The 22,997-nt window shown below is 35.6% G+C and overlaps 1 protein-coding gene across 2 annotated transcripts in view; it reads left to right on the top strand.

Moving 5' to 3' along the window:
- LOC123547340 (uncharacterized) overlaps window positions 1-22,997 on the top strand; it is a 125,049-nt gene that overhangs the window by 12,950 nt on the left and 89,102 nt on the right. Inside the window, exons 7-19 of one of the 2 annotated variants that reach the window (XM_053551627.1) lie at window positions 1,323-1,464; window positions 2,343-2,360; window positions 4,985-5,093; window positions 5,557-5,655; window positions 6,995-7,159; window positions 9,780-10,070; window positions 10,596-10,829; window positions 11,818-12,024; window positions 15,891-16,087; window positions 16,121-16,465; window positions 19,199-19,284; window positions 20,198-20,333; window positions 22,558-22,645. In XM_053551627.1, the coding sequence (XP_053407602.1) occupies window positions 1,323-1,464; window positions 2,343-2,360; window positions 4,985-5,093; window positions 5,557-5,655; window positions 6,995-7,159; window positions 9,780-10,070; window positions 10,596-10,829; window positions 11,818-12,024; window positions 15,891-16,087; window positions 16,121-16,465; window positions 19,199-19,284; window positions 20,198-20,333; window positions 22,558-22,645 (2,117 nt within the window). Of the gene's footprint in view, window positions 1-1,322; window positions 1,465-2,342; window positions 2,361-4,984; window positions 5,094-5,556; window positions 5,656-6,994; window positions 7,160-9,779; window positions 10,071-10,595; window positions 10,830-11,817; window positions 12,025-15,890; window positions 16,466-19,198; window positions 19,285-20,197; window positions 20,334-22,557; window positions 22,646-22,997 lie in introns of both variants that reach the window. The other variant, XM_053551626.1, reaches the window with a different exon arrangement.

Genomic DNA, 22,997 nt, shown 5'->3' with positions numbered 1-22,997 from the left:
AAATTATGGAATCTGATTTCTCCTAGTGCAATACAGAATCCAGGCACAGGTGAATTATGGAATCTGATTTCACTAGTGCAATACAAAATCCAGACACAGGTAAATTATGGAATCTGATTTCACCTTGTGCAATACAGAATCCAGGCACATGTAAATTATGGAATCAGATTTCACTAGTGCAATACAAAATCAAGACACAGGTAAATTAAGGAATCTGATTTCACCTAGTGAACAGAATCCAGCCACAGGTGAACTATGGAATCTTAATTTCACTAGTGCTATACATAATCCAGACACAGGTAAATTATGGAATCTGATTTCACCTAGTGCAATACAGAATCCAGGCACAGGTAAATTATGGAATCTGATTTCACCTAGTGCAATACAGAATCCAGGCACAGGTATATTATGGAATCTGATTTCACCTAGTGCAATACAGAATCCAGGCACGGGTAAATTAAGGAATCTGATTTCACCTAGTGCAATACAGAATCCAGACACGGGTAAGTTATGGAATCTGACTTCACTTAGTGCAATACAGAATCCAGACACAGGTAAGTTATGGAATCTGATTTCACCTAGTGCAATACAGAATCCAGGCACAGGTAAATTATGGAATCTGATTTCACCTAGTGCAATACAGAATCCAGACACAGGTAAATTATGGAATCTGATTTCACCTAGTGCAATACAGAATCCAGACACAGGTAAGTTATGGAATCTGATTTTGGCTGGTGAAAAGAATCCAGGCACATGTAAATTATGGAATTTGATTTCACTAGTGCAATACAGAATCCAGAAACAGGTAAATTATTGAATCGGGTTTCACTTACAGATTTTGAATTCTTACATCTGGTATTTATATGTGAAATACAAATCATATTTTTTACAAATTTCTGTAAGCCACACTCTCCTAATGAAATGTCAAGTGCAATTTTCTGCTAGGGACAATGAATATCAGGAAGATTTAAGAAATTTCATATTTTTAAAAACAAGCATTTCAGGCAATATATGCTTGAAATTTTTGCTGTATTGTAAGTCTGAACTTAGAAAAATTCTTTAGTTCTAAATATTTAATATGTAATGTATATCATTAAAACATGTTTATGATATATTATCAAAGATTATGAAATGGACCAGTTCTGAAGCTCACAGGAACATAGAATAAAATCTTGTTAAATCTCACAAAAATTAATGATAAACTTTTTTGCTCTTTACTCAAAAAGCATGTAGGTAATTGGTTTATTGGTCAGGGTTGTGTTTGATTTTACAATTAAAAAACAGCCACTTGTGATTTTTCTTCAATTGATACTTATTTACAGTTCACTTTGGAGACAATGTGTACAAGCTTCAAGGCCCTACTGCAGTGTGTCATGACAAAAGCAGCTTCACCCATTGACAATCGCATGATGGCTGCACATATTGAGAAATTGAGAGTTTTAAATGAAACATGCCAAAAACCAGGTGAGCTAGAATTTGAAACTTGCAAAAATTGAGAAATAATTCATTTCCTTTTTCCAAAAATGTATACATTTATATACTTTTTGAATATAGTAAAACAGATACAAAGCTTAGAAGATTTTTGAAAACAAAATTTCCTAAAGCATTTTACATCACCTTAAAAGAAAACATGGTTATTTATAATAATATTTTATACCCGGTATTAGTATTACTTGCAACAGGAAGCTGATACTGACAAAAGGGCACCTTAGTAATTAACCTTTAGCCTGCTATATTTCTACAATAGACTGGTCCATAATTCAATTTGGGCAATACCATTTAGTATTTGAAGGGGTATTTACTTAAAATTTACTGACTGAATAGCGAACAGTGCAGTGCAGGCTGACCTTGGTCTGCACTGGTTGCAAAGGCAGAATAATTGCTGCCAGCAGGCTAAAGGTTAAATAGTTGCATTAGCCATATATTCAAAGTATTCTAAAGTATCCCTGTCTCAGGGTAATTTTTTTATGTAAAACTTTACAGGATGAAAAAATGATGTCACAGTTGAATTTAGTTTGATTTAACCTTATCATGCTGGACACGATTGATTCTGCCTTTGCGGCCAGTGTAGATCTTGATCAGCCCGCACATCCATGCAGTCTGATCAAGATCTGCACTGTTCGCCATTCAGTCAGTATCTTAATTGTAAGCGCCCCTTTTAACAGTTAATGGTGCTGTCCAAATTGAAAGATTGACATGTTCATTATAGAAATTTAGCAGAGTAAGGGTTAAGCTGTAATCAAATAACTTTGCATTATTCTATGCATGTGCTGTTTCTTGTTTAATGGAATCAAAATTTTCTTCATTGCCTTCATTGTTACATTTTTTTTTTTTCATTTCAGAAGAGGTTATTCCAACTGGTGAGAAAAATTACTTTTTAGTTTCTTTTAAAGGGACACAACTCCAAGCCTATTTAGTAAGGAGGTACTTTATAATAAATGTATATAGAATATAAAAATACAGTGACTGGTGGAGTTCTAAAACCTTCATGCAGTATGGTAGTTACTCAAATTTATCCTTGTCTGTCTGCCAGTCTGTCCATCCATCCATCCATCCAGATTTTTGTCATGCATATCTCAAGTTTTTGACCTAGAGTAGTGAAACATCAAAGGATTGTTATTTAGCATTAAAAGTTGTGTACTTTGGGTTTTCTTTGGAATTTTACTCACTAAGACTAGAGTTGTGGCCCTTGACAGTCAAAAATATGCCTAAAAGACCTATAGTCATGAAACATTTTAGGATTATTATTCAGCATGTGCAGTTATGCACCAGAAGGTTTCTTTTATCCTCCCTTTGAAAGTTTACTTGCATTGTTAACAAGTAACATTTGACCGTACAGTGAGAGGAAATTGGTGCACCATTGTCCAAAGACAAATATTTAATATTTGTCTTGTTTGGTTTTTAGCTCGACTATTCGAAGAATAGTCTAGCTATTCTACTCACCCTGGCGTCGGCGTCAGCGTCGGCGTCGGCGTCGGCGTCACACCTTGGTTAAGTTTTTGCATGCAAGTACATACAGCCATCAATGAAAGGCATTTAGCTTTGAAACTTATTTCTTCTTTTTCTAGGTCAATTACCAACCTCTCTGGGTCAAGTCCCATAACTCTGACATGTATTTTGAGCAAATTATGCCCCCTTTTGGACTTAGAAAATTTTGGTTAAAGTTTTACATGCAAGTTACTATCTCCAAAACTAATGCAGATATTGATTTGAAACTTCACATGTGTCTTCGGGGTTATAAAACTAGTTGATAGCAGCAAGTGCCATAACTCTGACTTCCATTTTGGCCAAATTATGCCCCCTTTTGGACTTAGAAAATTCTGGTTAAAGTTTTGCGTGCAAGTACATACAACTATTTCTAAAAGGCATATAGATTTAAAACTTATTTTTTCTTTTTCTAGATCAATTACCAACCTCACTGGGTCAAGTCCCATAACTCTGACATGTTTTTTGAGCAAATTATGCCCCCTTTTAGACTTAGAAAATTTTGGTTAAAGTTTTACATGCAAGTTACTATCTCCAAAACTAATGCAGATATTGATTTGAAACTTCACATGTGTCTTCGGGGTTATAAAACTAGTTGATAGCAGCAAGTGCCATAACTCTGACTTTCATTTTGGCCAAATTATGCCCCCTTTTAGACTTAGAAAATTCTGGTTAAAGTTTTGCGTGCAAGTACATACAACTATTTCTAAAAGGCATATAGATTTAAAACTTATTTTTTCTTTTTCTTGATCAATTACCAACCTCACTGGGTCAAGTCCCATAACTCTGACATGTTTTTTGAGCAAATTATGCCCCCTTTTAGACTTAGAAAATTTTGGTTAAAGTTTTACATGCAAGTTATTATCTCCAAAACTAATGCAGATATTGATTTGAAACTTCACATGTGTCTTCGGGGTTATAAAACTAGTTGATAGGATCAAGTCCCATAACTCTGACCTTCATTTTGGCCAAATTATGCCCCCTTTTGGACTTAGCAAATTCTGGTTAAAGTTTTGCGTGCAAGTACATACAGTTATTACTAAAAGGCATATAGATTTGAAACTTATTTTTTCTTTTTCTAGATCAATTACTAACCTCACTGGATCAAGTCCCATAACTCTGACATGTATTTTGGGCAAATTATGCCCCCTTTTGGACTTTGAAAATTCTGGTTAAAGTTTTACATGCAAGTTTCTATCTCCAAAACTAATGCAGATATTGAATTGAAACTTCTCATGTGCCTTCAGGGTTATAAATCTAGTTGATAGCAGTAAGTCCCATAACTGATATGCATTTTGGTCAAATTATTCCCCCTTTTGAACTTAAAACTCTTTTGATATTTAACTTTTTTGGGTAATATTTTCCTGCTTCTGGGTCAATATTTCGAATAGTCGAGCTTGGCTGTCTTACGGACAGCTCTTGTTTAAATAATTTATAGTGTTTCTACCTCTGTATTTGAGATCATCTTGTGATTTCTGTATAAAAAAATCTGATTTCTGACTGTACACTCACTTAAATGAAGCCTGCCCACTAAGATCAATAGGGAAGGTTCAGATCTATGAATCATGGGGTTGTGAGTTCCTTTCTTGGATGAGGCATATGTTCTCCATGATGATTTGATAGAAGACATTATGTCTTAAATCATTCATTCTGCACCTTTGATTAATGTGGAGAAATTGTTAGTCACTTAAGAAGAACCCATAAGTATTGGTATAGAATCCAGGAACACTGGTTTAGACTAGCTGCCTGCAGTTACATACAGTTAATGTCACTTAGTGGAGTATAGATGACTCAAGCATCATTGCAGAATTGAGGATCCGTGGCCATTTTCCTTATATTTTCTGTATTGGATCACTCAGTCCAGGATAACTCGAACAGTTTGCTCATCTCCTTGTGACATTGAGTGACTGGTGTTTTACTGAAATTGAAATACTGTTGAGAAAAATGGAACTAAACTCAAAAATAAAAATCTCTTTTAAACGATTGTTATTTCTTGCAGAAGATGGGTGTTCACCAGCATTTGCAGCCAAATGTATTCTGACCCATGGAATGCTATTTACATTTGCTCCATACCTGCCAGTTGACAGGAAACAAGCTATCTGTCAGGAGTAAGTTTTAAAACTATAATTTTGAAATATTGTAAAATTTTCAGATGATTTTTATGTTTTTATTTCTGTGTAAAGAAAAAGCTATGTTTAAGCAGAGCAAATAAAAGAATGCACTTTTGTAATTAACCAAAATCGCTCTGTACACAGGTGCCAGTATCCGCACTCCTAAGTCATTGGTGCATGGTTGATGCCAGTTACTGCACTCTAAATCATTGGTGCATGGTTGACTCAGATAAATAACTATTCACTGATGATTAGACAGTTGTGGGAGACATGCGCTTTTCTCAAAAGCAGCTCTAGTTTTACTATATTTTATTGTAAGTGAAATGAAAGTCGTATGATGTCACAATGTTATATTAAATGACAAGTTTACTGGTAGAGTTGCAACTTGTAATCCTGAAACAGGTTAAAATTAGGTCTTGTTTTATTATGTTCTCACTATAATGTCTTATACATTATCTAGTTATAGTACACAGATGGACACGTGTATGACAACATATGATAGCTGTTCCTCTACTCATGTGGCAGCTGTGAAAGACTTATTTGACAAAATGAGGGATGAGTATGTGTTACATTTTATCTTTATCATCTGTACCCTTCTTTATGATATTTTAGATTCAACAAATCTTGAAACCAAACTTTGAATTACTCTTTTTTACACAAAGCAATTGTTTGCATTATTTCTGTGTACACACCTGATGTTTTTGTTACCTAAATACATATGTGTTTTGTTTCATTTCACGATCAAATGAAATGTTGTTCCGATGTTATTTGACATATGTGTTGCAGTGCCTTAACCCTTATCGTGCATCCTCCACCTCTGATAATTCATGTGGGGAAGTTGGCAGTTACATGTGGAAAACAGGTTTGTACTGGTACAGAATCCAGGAACACTGGCTAGGTTAACTGGCTGCCGTTACATGACTGAAATACTGTTGAAAAACGGCATTAAACCCAAAACAAACGAACAAAACTTATCATGCTAGACAAAATTAATTCTGCCTTTAAGACCAGTGTTGATCATGTTCAGCCTACATATTCATGCAGTCTGATTATGATCTGCACTGTTTGCCATTCAGTCAGTTTCTTTTTGGTAAGCACCCCTTTTAACAGTTAATGGTACTGTCCAGATTGAAAGATGGACAAGTTCATTATAGAAATTTAGCAGGATAAGGGTTAAAAACCAACTCTATAGATAATCAAATAAAAACTCAGCGGTGGTAAGATCAAGTTCAGACTCCTCCAGCTAAAGCTGTTAATTAATAAGGCTGTAGCCACATGCATGTGTGCATTACACAGTGAGCATGCAAAAAAAAGCAGGTGTGCTTATAAAATTAAGGCAGTTAATTTTTCTTGAAGTATCCTCCGTAAAGCTTAAAAAAGATAAGCATTTTTCCTCGGTAAAGCTTAAAAAAGATAAGCATTTTTCCTCGGTAAAGCTTAAAAAAGATAAGCATTTTTCTGTAGGAGGCTCAATCGGCAACCTTTGGCAGCTTTAAATGAAAAACTTACGGATAGAAAAAACATTTGTCTGTTTCCTCTTATCATGAAATACACAAACTATCAGAATTACTGGTAAAGTGCAAAGTCAATTAACAAAATTATATTAAAACTCCTATCAAATATATTATAAAATGATTTATGAAGAAGGTTAATTTCAATCTTTATTCTTTTTTTTCACAATCACAGCCTCACTTATCTTTTACAGAGATGATTAGAAAAAAAATCAGGTGATAGTAAATTTAAATGAAAGAGTTCAAAAATAAACAAAATTGCAAGTTTTTTTAAGCATAAGTTGTTTAACATCAAGGATTATTTTCCAATTTCATTTGTTATATATAATAATTAAAACAATGTGTATCATTAAACATTTCCCATTAATTTTGATGACATATTTTCAGATCAGACATGTGTGACACACCTGAAGAGCTTGAGTGCCCCAAGGACCCAGAGGAACCTGAGACGCCAAAGTGTGACCCGGAAATGGCCATGACTATTGTCTCAGAGCTTGGCATGTCATTGTCAAAATGTATATCGTCAAAGAAATTGAAAAATGAAGTTTGCAGGTAAGATATTACTTGATTATCATGGCAGGAAGATTTAAAAAAATTCCAAACGTTTGATGCCTGATTATACCTTAGATATGAAGTACAAGGGTTGATCCAGAAACAGTGTTGCACACTTGCTTAGCTCAATAAGGAGAGTACAGATCTATGGATAGCGAGTTTGATCCCCGGGTAGGGCCTATGTTTTCACTGATGATTTGGTAAAGGACATTGTATCTGACACCATTCGTCCTCCACCTCTGATTCATGTGGGGAAGTTGGCAGTTACTTGCTGAGAACAGGTTTGTACTGGAACAGAATTCAGGAACACTGGTAAGGCCAACTAAAATACTGTTGGAAAATGGCGTTAAATCCAAAACAAACAAACATAAGAAACAATGTCACTGCATCCATTGTGCATGTATTCAGCGATATATAATTATGGAAGTTATATCAAGATCTAAGCTTATTCAGTTATGATTACATGGGTGAATATTATTTCCTTGGGTTGTTTTGTTTGAAGACACAGAACGTCAAAGTTCACCCCTAATGGTATTTCACCACATGCAAAAACCAGTTTTTCTTTCATAAATAGAAAAAATAACTTAACAGAGACAATCACCATTTGACATCAAAATAATGAAATTGAGTGTAAAAAGTCATTCCACAATCAACTTTAAAAACTATATTGACATCCTTGCAGATTAAGGTTCACTGTATAGTGCTAAGTCTTGTTATTGCTTAGTTTTTGTTGTCAATAATGTAAGCGATGTGGCGCGATCATTATTACCATGCTTTCTGCACATGTCAGTATCTCGATAAGTAATGATATTTTTAAAGAAATATTGCAAGCAGATCAAGGTATCGTGGCAGGAATTTTTATTATTTTCTTTTCAGTATATATATTTCAATTGCTCCAGTGACATTACTTTTGTATCAGACCTTGTATATCAGAGCTATTTGTTGGAGTCATGCATGACCATCAGTTGGTCTGTCCATCTATCCTTCTGTCTGTAATCCCTGTCTAGGGGCATATCTCTTAAACCACTGAATGGATTTTCCTACAACAAGCAGAAGTGTTCACCATCATAACACAGTGAGAATCACATATAACATGTCTTTGATGGAGATTACATTGTGTCTGTAACCAAGGTTACTGTGTGTCTTTAGCAGAGGTTACAGTGTACCTTTAACTGAGGTTAACTTTGTTTCTTTAACCCTTACCCTGCTATATTTCTATAATGGACTGGTCCATTTTTCAATTTGGACAGTACCATTTATTATTTAAAGGGGTTTGCACTGAAAATTTACTGACTGAATAGCGAACAGTGCAGACCATGATCAGACTGCACGGATGTGCAGGCTGATCTTGGTCTGCACTGGTCGCAAAGGCAGAATCATCTGCCGCCAGCAGGCTAAAGGTTAACCAAGGTTACATTGTGACATTAACTGAGATTGCATAGTGTTGTTTAACAGAGATTAGAGTGTGTCCTTAACTGAGGTAACATTGTGTTTTTAACTGAGGTTACATTATATCTTTAACTGAGGTAACATTGTGTCTTTAACTGAGGTAACATTATGCCATTAACTGAGACTACACTGTACCTTTAACAGACGTCACAGTGTGTCTTTACCATTATGTATTTAACTGAGATTACATTGTGTCTTTAACCAAGGTTACAGTGTGTTTTTAAGTGAGGTTATATTGCGTCTTTTACTGAGGTTACATTGTGTCTTTTACTGAGGTTACATTGCGTCTTTTACTGAGGTTACATTGCGTCTTTTACTGAGGTTACATTGTGTCTTTTACTGAGGTTACATTGCGTCTTTTACTGAGGTTACATTGTGTCTTTAGCAGAAGTTACATTGTGTCTTTAACTGCAATTACATTGTGTCTTTTACTAAGGTAATAGTGTGTCTTTAACCAAGGTTACATCGTGCCTTTAACTGAGATTACATTGTCTCTTTAACCAAGATTACAGTGTGTCTTTAACTGCAATTACATTGTGTCTTTTACTGAGGTTACATTGTGTCTTTTACTGAGGTTACATTGTGTCTTTAGCAGAAGTTACATTGTGTCTTTAACTGCAATTACATTGTGTCTTTTACTAAGGTAATAGTGTGTCTTTAACCAAGGTTACATCGTGCCTTTAACTGCGATTACATTGTGTCTTTAACCAAGATTACATTGTGTCTTTAACTGCAGTTACATTGTGTCTTTTACTGAGGTTACATTGTGTCTTTTACTGAGGTTACATTGTGTCTTTAGCAGAAGTTACATTGTGTCTTTAACTGCAATTACATTGTGTCTTTTACTGAGGTTACATTGCGTCTTTTACTGAGGTTACATTGTGTCTTTAGCAGAAGTTACATTGTGTCTTTAACTGCAATTTCATTGTGTCTTTAACTAAGGTAATAGTGTGTCTTTAACCAAGGTTACATCGTGCCTTTAACTGAGATTACATTGTGTCTTTAACCAAGATTACAGTGTGTCTTTAACCAAGGTTATATCAAGTCTTTAACTGAGATTACATTACCGGTATATCTTTAACCAAGATTACATTATGTCTTTAACTGAGATTACATTCTGTGTTAACTGAGGTTACAGTGTGTCTTTAACAGATGTCACTGTTGTTTTCAGGTCAGTAAGTTTTGTGAGGATGCGTGTTATTGCAGCAGTGAAGGACTGTCATGATTTGATACGGCATAAGGTCTTAGCATCCTGGACATCATTGATGGAAGTTGTTGACAGTATCTGTGAAGGCAAGAAGCCCGATGGAGACCTCCCAGACATAGATATGACACCACTTTGTATCAGGGAAGACTATACAAACACTAGAGGCAAGTGTGAGCCTGGTGTAGCACTGGCATGTTTAGCTAGGCTAGAACAGGCAGTATTTGAACCACAAGGAACAGAAGAAAGATTCTGTGTGTAAGTATTTTTCACTTAAGGCTGCTACAATATTAACCCTTAGCCTGCTAAATTTCTAAAATGGAGTGGTCCATCATTCAATTTGGACAATACCATTTATTATTTGAAGTGGTGTTTGCTGCAAATTTACTGACTAAATAGTGAACAGTGCAGACCATGATCAGACTGCACGGATGTGCAGGCTGATCTTGGTCTGCACTGGTCGCAAAGGCAGAATCACTTGCCGCCAGCAGTCTAAAGGTTAAGGTGATTATGCATGTTTGTAACTGAAAGAGAATGCTAAAAGCTGCCCGTGTATTACTGAAATAATGTTCGTATTAAAGCAAGCTAAGCGTTAAAGATCACTTGACTAACTGTGGTCCATTTACTGGTTGGCTGTAAATACACAAATGATTTATTCTATTAGTAACTATATTTCAGGTTAATGAGGTGCACCACCAACTTCTTTGTAGATAACTAAACTAACTGTGGTTCATTTACTGATTGGCTATAATTCACAAATGCTTTACTCTTGCAATATTTCAGCTTAATGAGGTATGCAACAAAGTGCTTTATAGACCACACAACTAACTGTGATCCATTTATTGGACTGACTGTTAATCCACTGATGCAGAGAACACTGGATAACTTCATTGGCCGGTGCCCCAACACTTGGTGCCCGTACGAGGAAGAGCCCGAGATGTGTGATATTGAGGCTGCCTATAACTGCATCAAAACACTGAAGATTAGTATACAGGAAGACAGACATAAGTCTTGCAGGTAATTTTTCTTTTTTATATGCCATCTCTGAAAGAGAGGGGCGTATTATGTGAACATGCGTGGCATGCGGGTGGGCAGTCGGCGTCCAAAAGCATGAACGCTCTCTAAGTCAAACAGTTTTCATGCAATCTTCACCAAACTTGCTGACAATGTTTTTGGACATAATATCTCGGCCAAGCTTGATAACCACCCAAATCGCCCCAGGCACTCTTGGATTATGGCCCTTGAATTACTCGTAAAACTGTGAATTTAGCCTTGTCTGCCCTCTGTGTCGAACAGTTTTTATCGAATCTTCACTAGACTTGCTGACAATGTTTTTAGGCATAATATCTAGGCCAAGTTGAATGACCACCCAGATCTCCCCAGGCACTCTTGGATTACAGCCCTTGAATTTACGTAATTGAATATTAGACAGGTGTATTTTATAACAGTCTGGTACTCCTGTTCTTCGATAATTCTGAATGATTTTTGTCCTCATAAAATGCTTTTAGAATTTCACCAATTATCGTCTCAAACATGATTTCCGGAAATGTTTGTATAATAAATGTTTTAAGTCCACTGTATGCGAAGATTTTAGTGTTGGATAATGGAGAATTTTGAGTGAAAAATTTAGGTTTAACCCTCGGAGTTTTTTTTTCCAGACTTGATATGTTGGTTAATTGTATGTACTGATTTTAATTCTTTTGTACAAATGCTTTATCAAAACACATTGACAAAAAAAAAATGTTTCTAGCTTGCCCTAAACCAGGTGTTAGGGTGAGCTATCCGTAATCTTGAAATTACTTCTTCTCCTGAACTTGGTCAGAGACAAAGTCAACCTTTGAGGTCACCTGAGGGACATGTGTCCACGCTGAATTTTGTTATTTCCTTACAAAATATTTACCAGTGTGTCAGTATTGAAGATCAGTGTAATATATGATGATATGCCCGTTAGATAGTTTTCTTACACTTCAAACAGCTAAACTTTTGTGTAATTCTGCATTTCCAGAATGGTAGAAGAAACTAAATCTTGCATTGCCAAGGTAACCATTGACTGTACAGCGAATTATGGATTGTTGGTCTCACAGATGTACAAACAAGTTGCACATTTGTCATCCATTGCCTGCGTTGTTGAAAAGCCTGATGTAGACTCTAAGGCATGCATCCGACATTACAGGGAATTAGGACTCAAACTACGCATGGTTGGCCATCCCAGGTAAGTATTGATAATTATAAAGGGTTTCGAGTGTACTTCCAGCAGTTGACTTCATTAGCAACTTACGGACATATTCGTTTGGAAGCAGTGAGATAATTAATAAGTCATATTTTGGAGTACCGTATTTTGGTGTGTATAGGTCGCGGTAATGTATAGTCCGCATCTAATTTTTGCTCTGGAAATGGTCGGAAAATTTAACTTCTAGCATATTAGTCGCAGTTAAATTTCGGATTTTTTTCCCAGCAATATTTAATATTTACCGGCAAAAAAGTTACGGCGGCGGCCATATTGATGCCGCGGACTGAATTATTATCAGAACCTGATTGGTGGAAATCAGACAGTGTTATTTTCGTTTCCAACCGTTTTGTACCAACAGTAGTATCGGTAACAGACTACATCAAAGAAAAGCGGCTTTTTGACACTAATTGGCAGCAGACGGTTTGCGTTTACATTCTGTTGTCATGCAAGTTTAAGTGTGAATTGTTTGCACAGCAATTATAACACCTTTCCGTGTCATGTAATTAACCGCGCTCTTTTGATTCTGAGTAAAAAGATTAACAAAATATCTCTGTTTGGATTTTTTTCTTTTATTTAAAAATCAAAAGTAAAAAATTATCTTTCAAGTTTTTTAATACGCTAAGAATTAGTATAAACAATGTTTGGAATGGAGGACGGATCTGTCCAGATTTTATCCATCCCGGAGTACATGTCAATGGCGTCCAGTAAAACGAAAGTAGAAACAAACGTAATTCAGACTGCAAAAACATATTTGAATTAAAGTCATTCGTAATTTTAATAGTCTGTATGGGTTATTTACGATATATTTTATTGAAAGTAACCGCTATTGGTTGAAAAGCCGCCGATATTGATATTTTTTATCCATTTTGTTCGTTCGTAACAGATGCACGTAATTTTGCGAGAGCTACGGTCAGAAAATTGGCCCGAAAAAAAAACTGCTGGCAATGTTCTGTCGTATAGGTCGCAGGAACTTTTTCAGGCAGCAAAATGGGTAGAAAAAGTGCGACCTATACACACCAAAATACGGTATTATATTTTAGATATATCACGACAGGCAAATCCGAGACTATTGATTATGTTCAGTTAATGTGTTTTAGCGGAAATATTCTGCAGGTCTATGTGCTGGTCAAAGAAATGTATAAAGATAAAGTATTATTTGTGATGTTTATTGTTTGATAGCGATTAGATGTTTTGCGAAACTGAAACTAGTATCACCTAGGAATTGAATTGGATCCAATTAACCAAGTAATCATCCTAGTGGTAATTTTTTAATTACTTTACACACACTTTCTTCCCTTAAATTTTTACAGTCCATTGAGATACTGCTTTGATATTTTGCATACTTGTTTACCATCATGACCCCAGTCTGTAAAAAGGAGGAGGCAACTCTATCAAGCATTTTGACTGAATTATGGCCCCTTTTCGACTTAGAATAAATGTTAAAGTTTGCGTACCACCCCAAATATTTTCGAAGTCCATTGAGATATTGCTTTGATATTTTGCATACTTGTTGACCATCATGACCCCAGTCTATAAAAAGGAGGAGGCAACTCTATCAAGCATTTTGACTGAATTATGGCCCCTTTTCGACTTAGAATATGCTTTTTGTAATGTTATAGTTTTACTCATAGCTTATATTATACTATCAAGCACTGAGAATAGTCGAACACGCTGTCCATTGACAGCTCTTGTTATATTAATGAAACATGAATATAGAATTTTTTTTATTAATACAGATACAACCAAACAAGACAAACGTATACACATATTAAAAAAAGATTAAGTGACTTTGGGATAAAAAACTGTTCTACTGGTTGATATGAAAAAAGAAGTATTGTTCGATTTACAAAATGTTGTACAAAGAAGTGGGTTTTTAGCACACTTTTGAAAGCAACCAGCTTGTCAGCTTCCTAATCTTAATGGGAGGGGAGTTCCAAAGTTTGGGAGCAAAGAATGAAAAGTTCCAGTTGTCATGCATCAATTTAAGGTTTTAGTCTTTTGCTCAACCAGTGACAGTGTATCTTGTGATCTTAGGTTTATAGCCAGTCTATACACTTCAGTCATTTCCCTTAAATTTCAGTTTCATGCACTTACTGCTGAAATACACAAATCTAACATACCTTTAACCAAATGTTAGCTTATCTGTGGAATCGTCAAAGTCTCTTTTCCTATAGAATATTGAGAAAGATGTCTTCCATACTTGAAGTGTGGTCATCATCAATATATTGCTTCACTGCTGTGTTATCAGAAATCAGAGATATATTAAGTATAGGTTAATATATGGGAGAGCGGTGCCTTTGAGTGATAATGGCCCTGGCAAGGCGATAATAGCCCTCGGGCTATTATCGCCTTGCCAGGGCCATTATCACTCAAAGGCAACGTTCTCCCATGAATTTACCTGTTTATTACATGTTTACCTATAATGTAGTAAGAAAAGTTTAGTGTGTCATTTTTATGAGTATTAGCATCTACTGGCATAATAATTTTCAATTTTTCAGTTGCTATATTATATGTATACGACACTATATACTGTATAAAATCAAATACCTTGATAGTTGTACTATGTACGTTGCTTATAACATAATTTAGGGTTGAAAATAAGTTAAATCATGAATATACGACGTTATGCTCAAGATAATAAAACTAAAAACTGAAATACTCGCTTTCTTACCTCCATGAAATGTCATGACGTCATTCCTGTTTACGGACGTTAATTTCCTGCGCTAACGCCAGGGCCATTATCGATAATGGCCCTGGGGCTTATTATGATAATGTGATAATGCATGATGCAGTGCGATAAAGGAAGAATTTTCAGCACAGATTTGTTACTATTTATAGCTACTCATGTAATAATGATATATTATTACATTGTTGTATTATCAAAAATCAGAGATATATCATATGGTATATTATTACAATGCTGTATTATCAGAAATCAGATATATATTATATAATATGTTATTACACTGCTGTATTACCAGAATACAGAGATATATTATATATTCTAACACGATCCGATTCATTTTCCTATTAAACAAAGAAGGCAGAAAACAGTGAATTATTATACAACAAATCACTGTTCTGACATCACAATTATTACGTCATGGCGTCAACAGCATAGCGGCACACTGGAAAAGAAACCGATTGAAAACGGGCAAATATTTAATGAATGTTGTCAAGGATGTACGTAAAAATCCTTGGTAACGTGTTAGAATCGAAATAATATATCTCATTTAGTGATTTGCTCTTGAATAAATCATTGTTTGTCGTTCAGATGTGTATTATTATATCACTCCGGCTGCGCCCTAGTGATATAATTCCTTCGCATCTGAACTCCAAACAATGATTTATTGAACGACAAATCACTGGATGAGATATATTATTTCTTAAATATGTTACTACACTGCTGTATTATCAGAAATCAGATATATGTTATATAATGTGTTATTACACTGCTGTATTATCAGAAAGCAGAAAAAGATGTATTATTATATTTTTTGTATTTGAAAAATTTTGTCAACCCTCCAACATAATTAGCCCCATGTGGTTCTGGGACGATCTGTTTATGAAAAGAATTGGAACCACTGCCTTACCCTTGCATGATCGTAAGAGGCGACTAATAGGGTCTTAACACTTGGTTTTGCTGTAACTCTGTGATTCCAGCAGATATGCAAATTTTGATTCCATACCTCATGTTTTTATTTCGATGAAAATGAGATGTGAAACCAAAATTTGTAGTCCTGTTTGGTGCCATATAACCAATACTGCGTTGGTGCGCAGTAAAACCCAAATAAATAAATCCAGCATGATTATTATGTCATGATTTATTTCTGTATGTTTAATTTTAGTGAAGGGGAAGGAGACAGCGATGATAGCGATGATGATGAGGAAGGAGGCAACAGTAGGAGTGAAGATGATGATGACAATGATGACAGTGCAACTGCAACAGCCACAAAAAGTGGTGGATCTAAATCTAAGTCAAAAAGCAAATCTAAAAGCAAAAGTAAAGACACTGGTTCTGGCAAAGCTAGCAAAGAAAAATCAGGTAGCAAAGCTAAATCTAGCAAAGAAAAATCAGCTAGCAAAGAAAAATCTAGCAAAGAAAAATCAGTTAACAAAGAAAAATCTAGCAAAGAAAAATCTGGCAAAGCTAAATCTAACAATGGAGATGGAACAGGAAGTAAACAGTCCAAGTCCAAGAAGAGTGCAAAAAGTAAACCTGGATCAAAATCTAGTGACCGAGGCAGCTGGACCAATGAGGAGAGCACAGAATATAAGAACACTGTAATGGGAATTTGTCGTGAACTAGAAGTTGCTTGGGGATGTGTGGAGGCTAGCCTTGATACCCTCACCTTGAAGAGAAAGACAGTGGTCTCAAAGATGATCAAAGGAATAAAAGAGACGATGGCAGAGAAATGTAAACGTATGTATTTCTTAATGACTATCTTTTCCTAAGAAGACATTGTTTAATTTTGTATACAGTACAATTTCTTCAGCTGAAAATGTGACATAATATGCTTTAACACAGTGATTGTTTATTTATGAGGTATGTATTTCAGTGTGTAGACCTATGATTGTCCAAACCCAGGGGATGGGTGATTTAATTTTTTTTTTGCTAGTTGGAAATAATTCAATTTTATTATCATGAAATTTAGTGGTTTCAAAAAAAAAAAAAGGGCCAATTTTTATTGGGACACAAGTTTGTTGATTTCAAATTTTAACAGTAAAATCAATCAAAATTTAAGTTTTATGGGATGTAATGTCTTGTATTAATTCAACCACAAATTCCAGACCAAAAAAAAATTCCTCTTCCAGAACCATTATTGATGATTTTAAATTTTGTAGATAGAAGTAATATTTCTCCAGTTGCAAGACTAAATAACTTTCAATAAAGCAAAGTGGAGCTTTCTCCAATTGCAGCATAGTGGAGCTTTCTCCAGTTGCAAGATAACTTTCAATAAATTATAGTGCAGCTTTCTCCAAGTGCAAGATAACTTTCAATAAAGCATAGTGCAGGTTTCTCCAAGTGCAAGATAACTTTCAATAATGCATAGTGCAGCTTTCTCCAAGTGCAAGATAATTTTCAATCAAGCATAGTGCAGCTTTCTCCAAGTGCAAGATAACTTTCAATAAAGCATAGTGCAGGTTTCTCCAAGTGCAAGATAACTTTCAATAAAGCATAGTGCAGCTTTCTTCAAGTGCAAGATAACTTTCAATAAAGCGTAGTGCAGGTTTCTCCAAGTGCAAGATAACTTTCAATAAAGCGTAGTGCAGCTTTCTCCAAGTGCAAGATAACTTTCAATAAAGCAAAGTGGAGCATTCTGCAGTTGCAAGATAACTTTCAACAAAGCATAGTGCAGCTTTCTCCAAGTGCAAGATAACTTTCATTTAAGCGAAGTGGAGCTTTCTCTAACTGCAAGATAACTTTCAATAAAACATAGTGGAGCTTTCTCCAGTTGCAAGATAACTTTCAATAAAGCATGGGGCAGCTTTCTCCAATTGCAAGATAACTTTCAATAAAGCATGGGACAGTTTTTTCCAATTGCAAGATAACTTTCAATAAAGCATGGGGCAGCTTTTTCTAATTGCAAGATATCTTTCAATAAAGCTTGGGGCAGCTTTCTTTAATTACAAGATAACTTTCAATAAAGCTTGGGGCAGCTTTCTTTAATTGCAAGATAACTTTCAATAAAGCATAGTGGAGCTTTCTCCAATTGTGAGATAACTTTCAATAAAGCATGGGGCAGCTTTCTCCAATTGCAAGATAACTTTCAATAAAGCATGGGACAGCTTTCTCCAATTGCAAGATAACTTTCAATAAAGCATGGGGCAGCTTTCTCTAATTGCAAGATAACTTTCAATAAAGCATGGGGCAGCTTTCTTTAATGCCAGGATAACTTTCAGTCAGGCTTTGGGCAGCTTTCTCATGACTTTCTGTAAAGCAATGGACAGCTTTATCCAATTGCAAAATAAATACTGGAAATATAATTAATTTTTACTATAAGGGTGAATCCTATGGTGCTGTATGTTAAAGAGAATCTTGAAAATTGATTTTTTAGCTCACCTGATCACGAAGTGCTCAAGGTGAGCTTTTGTGATCACCCTGTGTCCGTCGTCCGTCTGTTGTCAACAGTTTGACTGTTAACAATCTGAGTCACAATTTTGGCCTAATCTTAATGAAACTTGTTCTGAATGTTACCCTCAATAAAATCTTGGAGGAGTTCGATATTGGGTCATCTAGGGTCAAAAACTAGGTCACCAGGTCAAAACAAAGGAAAAGCTTGTTAACATTCTAAAGGTCACAATTTTGGCTCAATCTTAATGAAACTTAGTCAGATTGTTTCCCTAAATAAAATCTTGGATGAGTTTGATATTTGGTCATCTGGGGTTAAAAACTAGGTCACCAGGTCAAGTCAAAGGAAAAACTTGTTAATGCTCTAGAGGGCACAATTTTGACCCAATCTTAATGAAACTTGGTCAGAATGTTACCCTCAGTAAAATATTGGACAAATTTGATATTGGGTCATCTGGGGTCAAAAACTAGGTCACCAGGTCAAATCAAAGGAAAAGCTTGTTAACACTATAGAGGTCACACTTAAGACTGTATCTTCATGAAACTTGGTCAGAATGTTAATCGTGATAATCTCAAAAGTCCAGTTTGAATCTTGGTTATGTAGGATCAAAAACTAGGTCACTAGGTCAGATCAAAGGAAAAGCTAGTTAACACTATGGAGGCCACATTTATGAACATATCTTAATGAAACTTGGTCAGAATGTTAATCTTGATGATCTATATGTCCAATTCAAATCTGGATCAGATGGGGTCAAAAACGAGGTAACTGAGTCAAATCAAAGGAAAAGCTTGTTAACACTCTAGAAGTCACATTTATGACTGTATCTTCATGAAACTTAATCGGAATGTTAATCTTGATGATCTTTAGATCAGATTCGAATCTGGGTCATGTGGAGTCAAAAACTAGATTCACCAGGTCAAATCAACGGAAAAGTTAGTTAACACTTTAGAGACCACATTTATGACCATATCTTAATGAAACTATCTTGATGATCTTTAGTCAAAGGTCAGGTGAGTGATACAGGGCCTTTATGGCCCTCTAGTTATAAAAGTTGTAAAAAATATGAATACATGTATTTTCAGCCATGCACTGTTACACATGCAATTATCTAGAAGATAATGAGGTTTGTAACCATCAGCCAACTTTTGCCTGTCCAACTCATCAACCGGTATGTATAATTCATTTTTTCTTGGGTTACTCAGAAAATTTGTTTTTAATGAATTAATAATGAAACTAGAGCTGTCACTAATGGTGACAAATACCCCTGCAGCGCTTTGACCTCTGACTTGGTGACTTTGAACTGGTGACCCCAAAGTCAATAGGTTTCGTGTACTCAATAAGTACTATCAGCATGTGAAGTTTGAAGGTCCTGGGTGCAGTTGTTCGCGAGTAAAGTGCCTTCATACAAAAAGTTAATGTTGTGATGAACGAACGGATGGACAGTTGAAAACTAATATGCCTCCCTTCGGGGGCTTAAAAAAAAATAAAAAAGGTGTAATAATGCCTTTATCTGGTATCTTGTAAATTTTGCAAAAAATGGATCATATTTTAAAAATAGTTTTTCAACTCTGCCCACCTCCTTTCCACTTCTTAAAGTATCACACTCCAAATGTGTGACAAAATAATAATTTTCAAACAAATTGAAATTTTTTATACTACCATCCTACACAGGAGTGTCCTCGAAGAAGATGCAACTTGTGCCTCACTGGTTCTTTGTGATGCCCCAACACATTTATGACAATAATGAAAGGATAATTTTACTGCAGTTATGGCCCTTTGATAGTTTTTGCTAATATATGGATTATATAGAGAAAAATCTTGTTTGTCTAACTCTTCCCACACTATTAACCTGATCTGCTTCAAACTTTCACATATGAACAACCTTAATGTGCAGATGACCATGAAGGAAGGATTTTTTTCTGTGAATATTTTTACTACAGTTATGGCCTTTGATAGTTTGTGCTGTATAGTGGATGCCACAGTATGTGGGGAGTATCATTGTCCTAAGGACACAACTTCTAGTTTGTTTATTTTCTATTTCTGTAACATCTATTGTTGTTCATTTTCTATTTCTGTAACAGATGTGTATGAGCAAGTATGAAGAGGGTATGTACTACAAAGGTTGTGCTACCAGCAACGACTGTGACGAGTGTCGGGGAAAGGAAAATTGTTATTGTTGCAATGGTAACAAATGTAATGAAGAAGGAACTGTTGACGGTAAGGAGAAACTTTCTTCTGTATTATTATGCCCCCGAAGGGAGGCATATAGTTTTTGAACCGTCTGTCAGTCTGTCATTCTGTTAGTCTGTCGGTCTGTCCGCAATTTTCGTGTCCGGTCCATATCTTTGTCATCGATGGATGGATTTTCAAATAACTTGGCAAGAATGTGTACCACAGTAAGACGACGTGTCGTGTGCAAGACCCAGGTCCGTAGCTCAAAGGTCAAGGTCACACTTAGACGTTAAAGATCATTTTTCATGATAGTTGGGCGTGTCCGGTCCATATCTTTGTCATCCATGGATGGATTTTCAAATAACTTGGCATGAATGTGTACCACAGTAAGACGACGTGTCATGTGCAAGACCCAGGTCCATAGCTCAAAGGTCAAGGTCACACTTAGACGTTAAAGGTCATTTTTCATGATAGTTGGGCATGTCCGGTCCATATCTTTGTCATTCATGCATGGATTTTAAAATTATTGGGCATGAATGTGTACCACAGTAAGACGACGTGTCATGCGCAAGACCCAGGTCTATAGCTCAAAGGTCAACGTCACACTAAGACGTTAAAGGTCATATTTCATGATAGTGCATTGATGGGCGTGTCCGGTCCATATCTTTGTCATTCATGCATGGATTTTAAAATAACTACGCATGAATGTGTGGCACAGTAAGAAGACGTGTCGCGCGCAAGATCCAGGTCCATAGGTCAAAGGTCCTAAACTCTAATATCGGCCATAACTATTCATTCAAAGTGCCATCGGGGGCATGTGTCATCCTATGGAGACAGCTCTTGTTTTTATTATTAAATACCTAAAATTATTATCCATTGAGTTTCAATAGACCGCAATCGTGCAATATTTTTCTATATTGACGTGGAACGCTTTCATATTGGACGTGGAATGTTTTCTTAACATTGTAATGGAAAGAATCGCGTGATGTCCATGGCGTCCACGCGCACATTGCGACAAGTTGACATCATTTTTGCGGAAAATATTAATGCGCGTCAGTTTGATTTGTTTATTACATTTTCAGAGAAATCCTTTATTTATTTTTCCTGACTTTTGTAACAGAACGACAGTTTAGACATAAATTAATTATTTGATAGTTGGTATGTAATAAAAAGGTTATCAACTTTGTATGTGTATATATGCACTCGTTCTTTCGCTCCTAAAGTCGCGCAATATTACCACTGCAGAAATCGTGCATATATCCGCATACAAAGTTAATAACCTATAATTATTGAATATAATGTGTAAGAAGATCCTTTGAATGCCCAGAACACTGCCATCAAAACTGTTAGCACACTAGGATTGAGTGGGTTGACCCCTAGCATTGGCTTGAGCAAAACTTCATTATACAGAAATATTGTATGATTGGATTGAAAATTATCTCGACCACCTTTTGGTTAATTATCTGATATACATTGGTTTGTCCATCTCAACCACTTTAAGTTTGTGGTACATCTGACAATAATCCATGTAAAGGGATCGTTTATTCAAGAAACAACCAAATAAGGTGCTATCTTAGTGTTGTTAAGCTTTTTATTATCCCCTGGTAAGAAGGAATTGTGTTGCTTTATAGTTTATCATTGTGTCCATATAAAGACATCCTTAGATTGTTTTCAGGTGTGTACAACATTTCATCCAATACCATTTTGTATCTATGGCATTTTGTAAAATAACACAACATTCAGTCAGATGTGACATTTTGTTAAATTATAAATATGAAAGCAAGTTGAATTCTGTTGAATTCTTTGAAAAATTTAATCTCATAAGGAATGTTTGCAGATGTTTTCAATATTTACCATAAATGTACCTCCAATTGAAGAGCAAAGTCATGTGTAGCCTGCTTGATTATATTAGAATTAGAAGTGGAAGTGGAAGAAAAGAACAAGCAAATTTATTTTATTTCATTGACAAATGGTTAAAAAAAAAGCATTTTCCATGATGTCTTTGGAATCCATTTCAGTACTGTTTTATCAATAAGTGATATAAGCAGTTCCCATGAGGCATTCTACGATTGGCCTATTTGTGTTGTATTTAAATTTAGTGATAAACATTCGCTGTGAAATTTATGATTATATCTCTAATAATGCATCAAAATGAACCTGTGCTGTTCTAAACTAAAATTCAATAAGTCCTCTACATATCACATGCCTGCCTGGTTAGACCCTTAAGGCCCTTGAAAAACTGTTTGTATTTTTTTCTGTTATATTGTAGAACCAGAAAAGTGTGATGTGGGGATGGCCATAGACTGTGCTTTTGACTTGATCTTTATCTCCATGGAAACAGATAACATGCAAATAAGGTGAGCGGAATACTTTTGTTACATGCTCTAAAGTGCCAGTATTCTTGTAATGTTAGCTGGTACAAGCCTAGTGGTAGAGCGTCCGCCTCGAGTGCGAAAGGTCGTGGGTTTGATCCCCAACCGTGTCATACCAAAGACATGAAAAAGGGTACCAGTAGCTGCCTTGCTTGGCACTCAGCATTAAAAGGGAAATGGCCTCTTCTCTCATACCCTTGTGGTGATGGATTCCATTAGGAATGAGGTGTGGAGAGTGATTAATATAAGTTGTAGAACTTCCTTCATAATCAACCTAAAACACAAATTATGTGTAAACTAAAGTGTAGGAAGTGTAGAATTCCTGATAAAAAATATG

This window comes from Mercenaria mercenaria, chromosome 9 (genome assembly GCF_021730395.1).
Source record: "Mercenaria mercenaria strain notata chromosome 9, MADL_Memer_1, whole genome shotgun sequence".
NCBI classification, from domain to species: Eukaryota; Metazoa; Mollusca; class Bivalvia; order Venerida; family Veneridae; genus Mercenaria; species Mercenaria mercenaria.
Note: the sequence above shows the minus strand (reverse complement) of the source record. Positions and strands in the feature narration are given on the sequence as shown.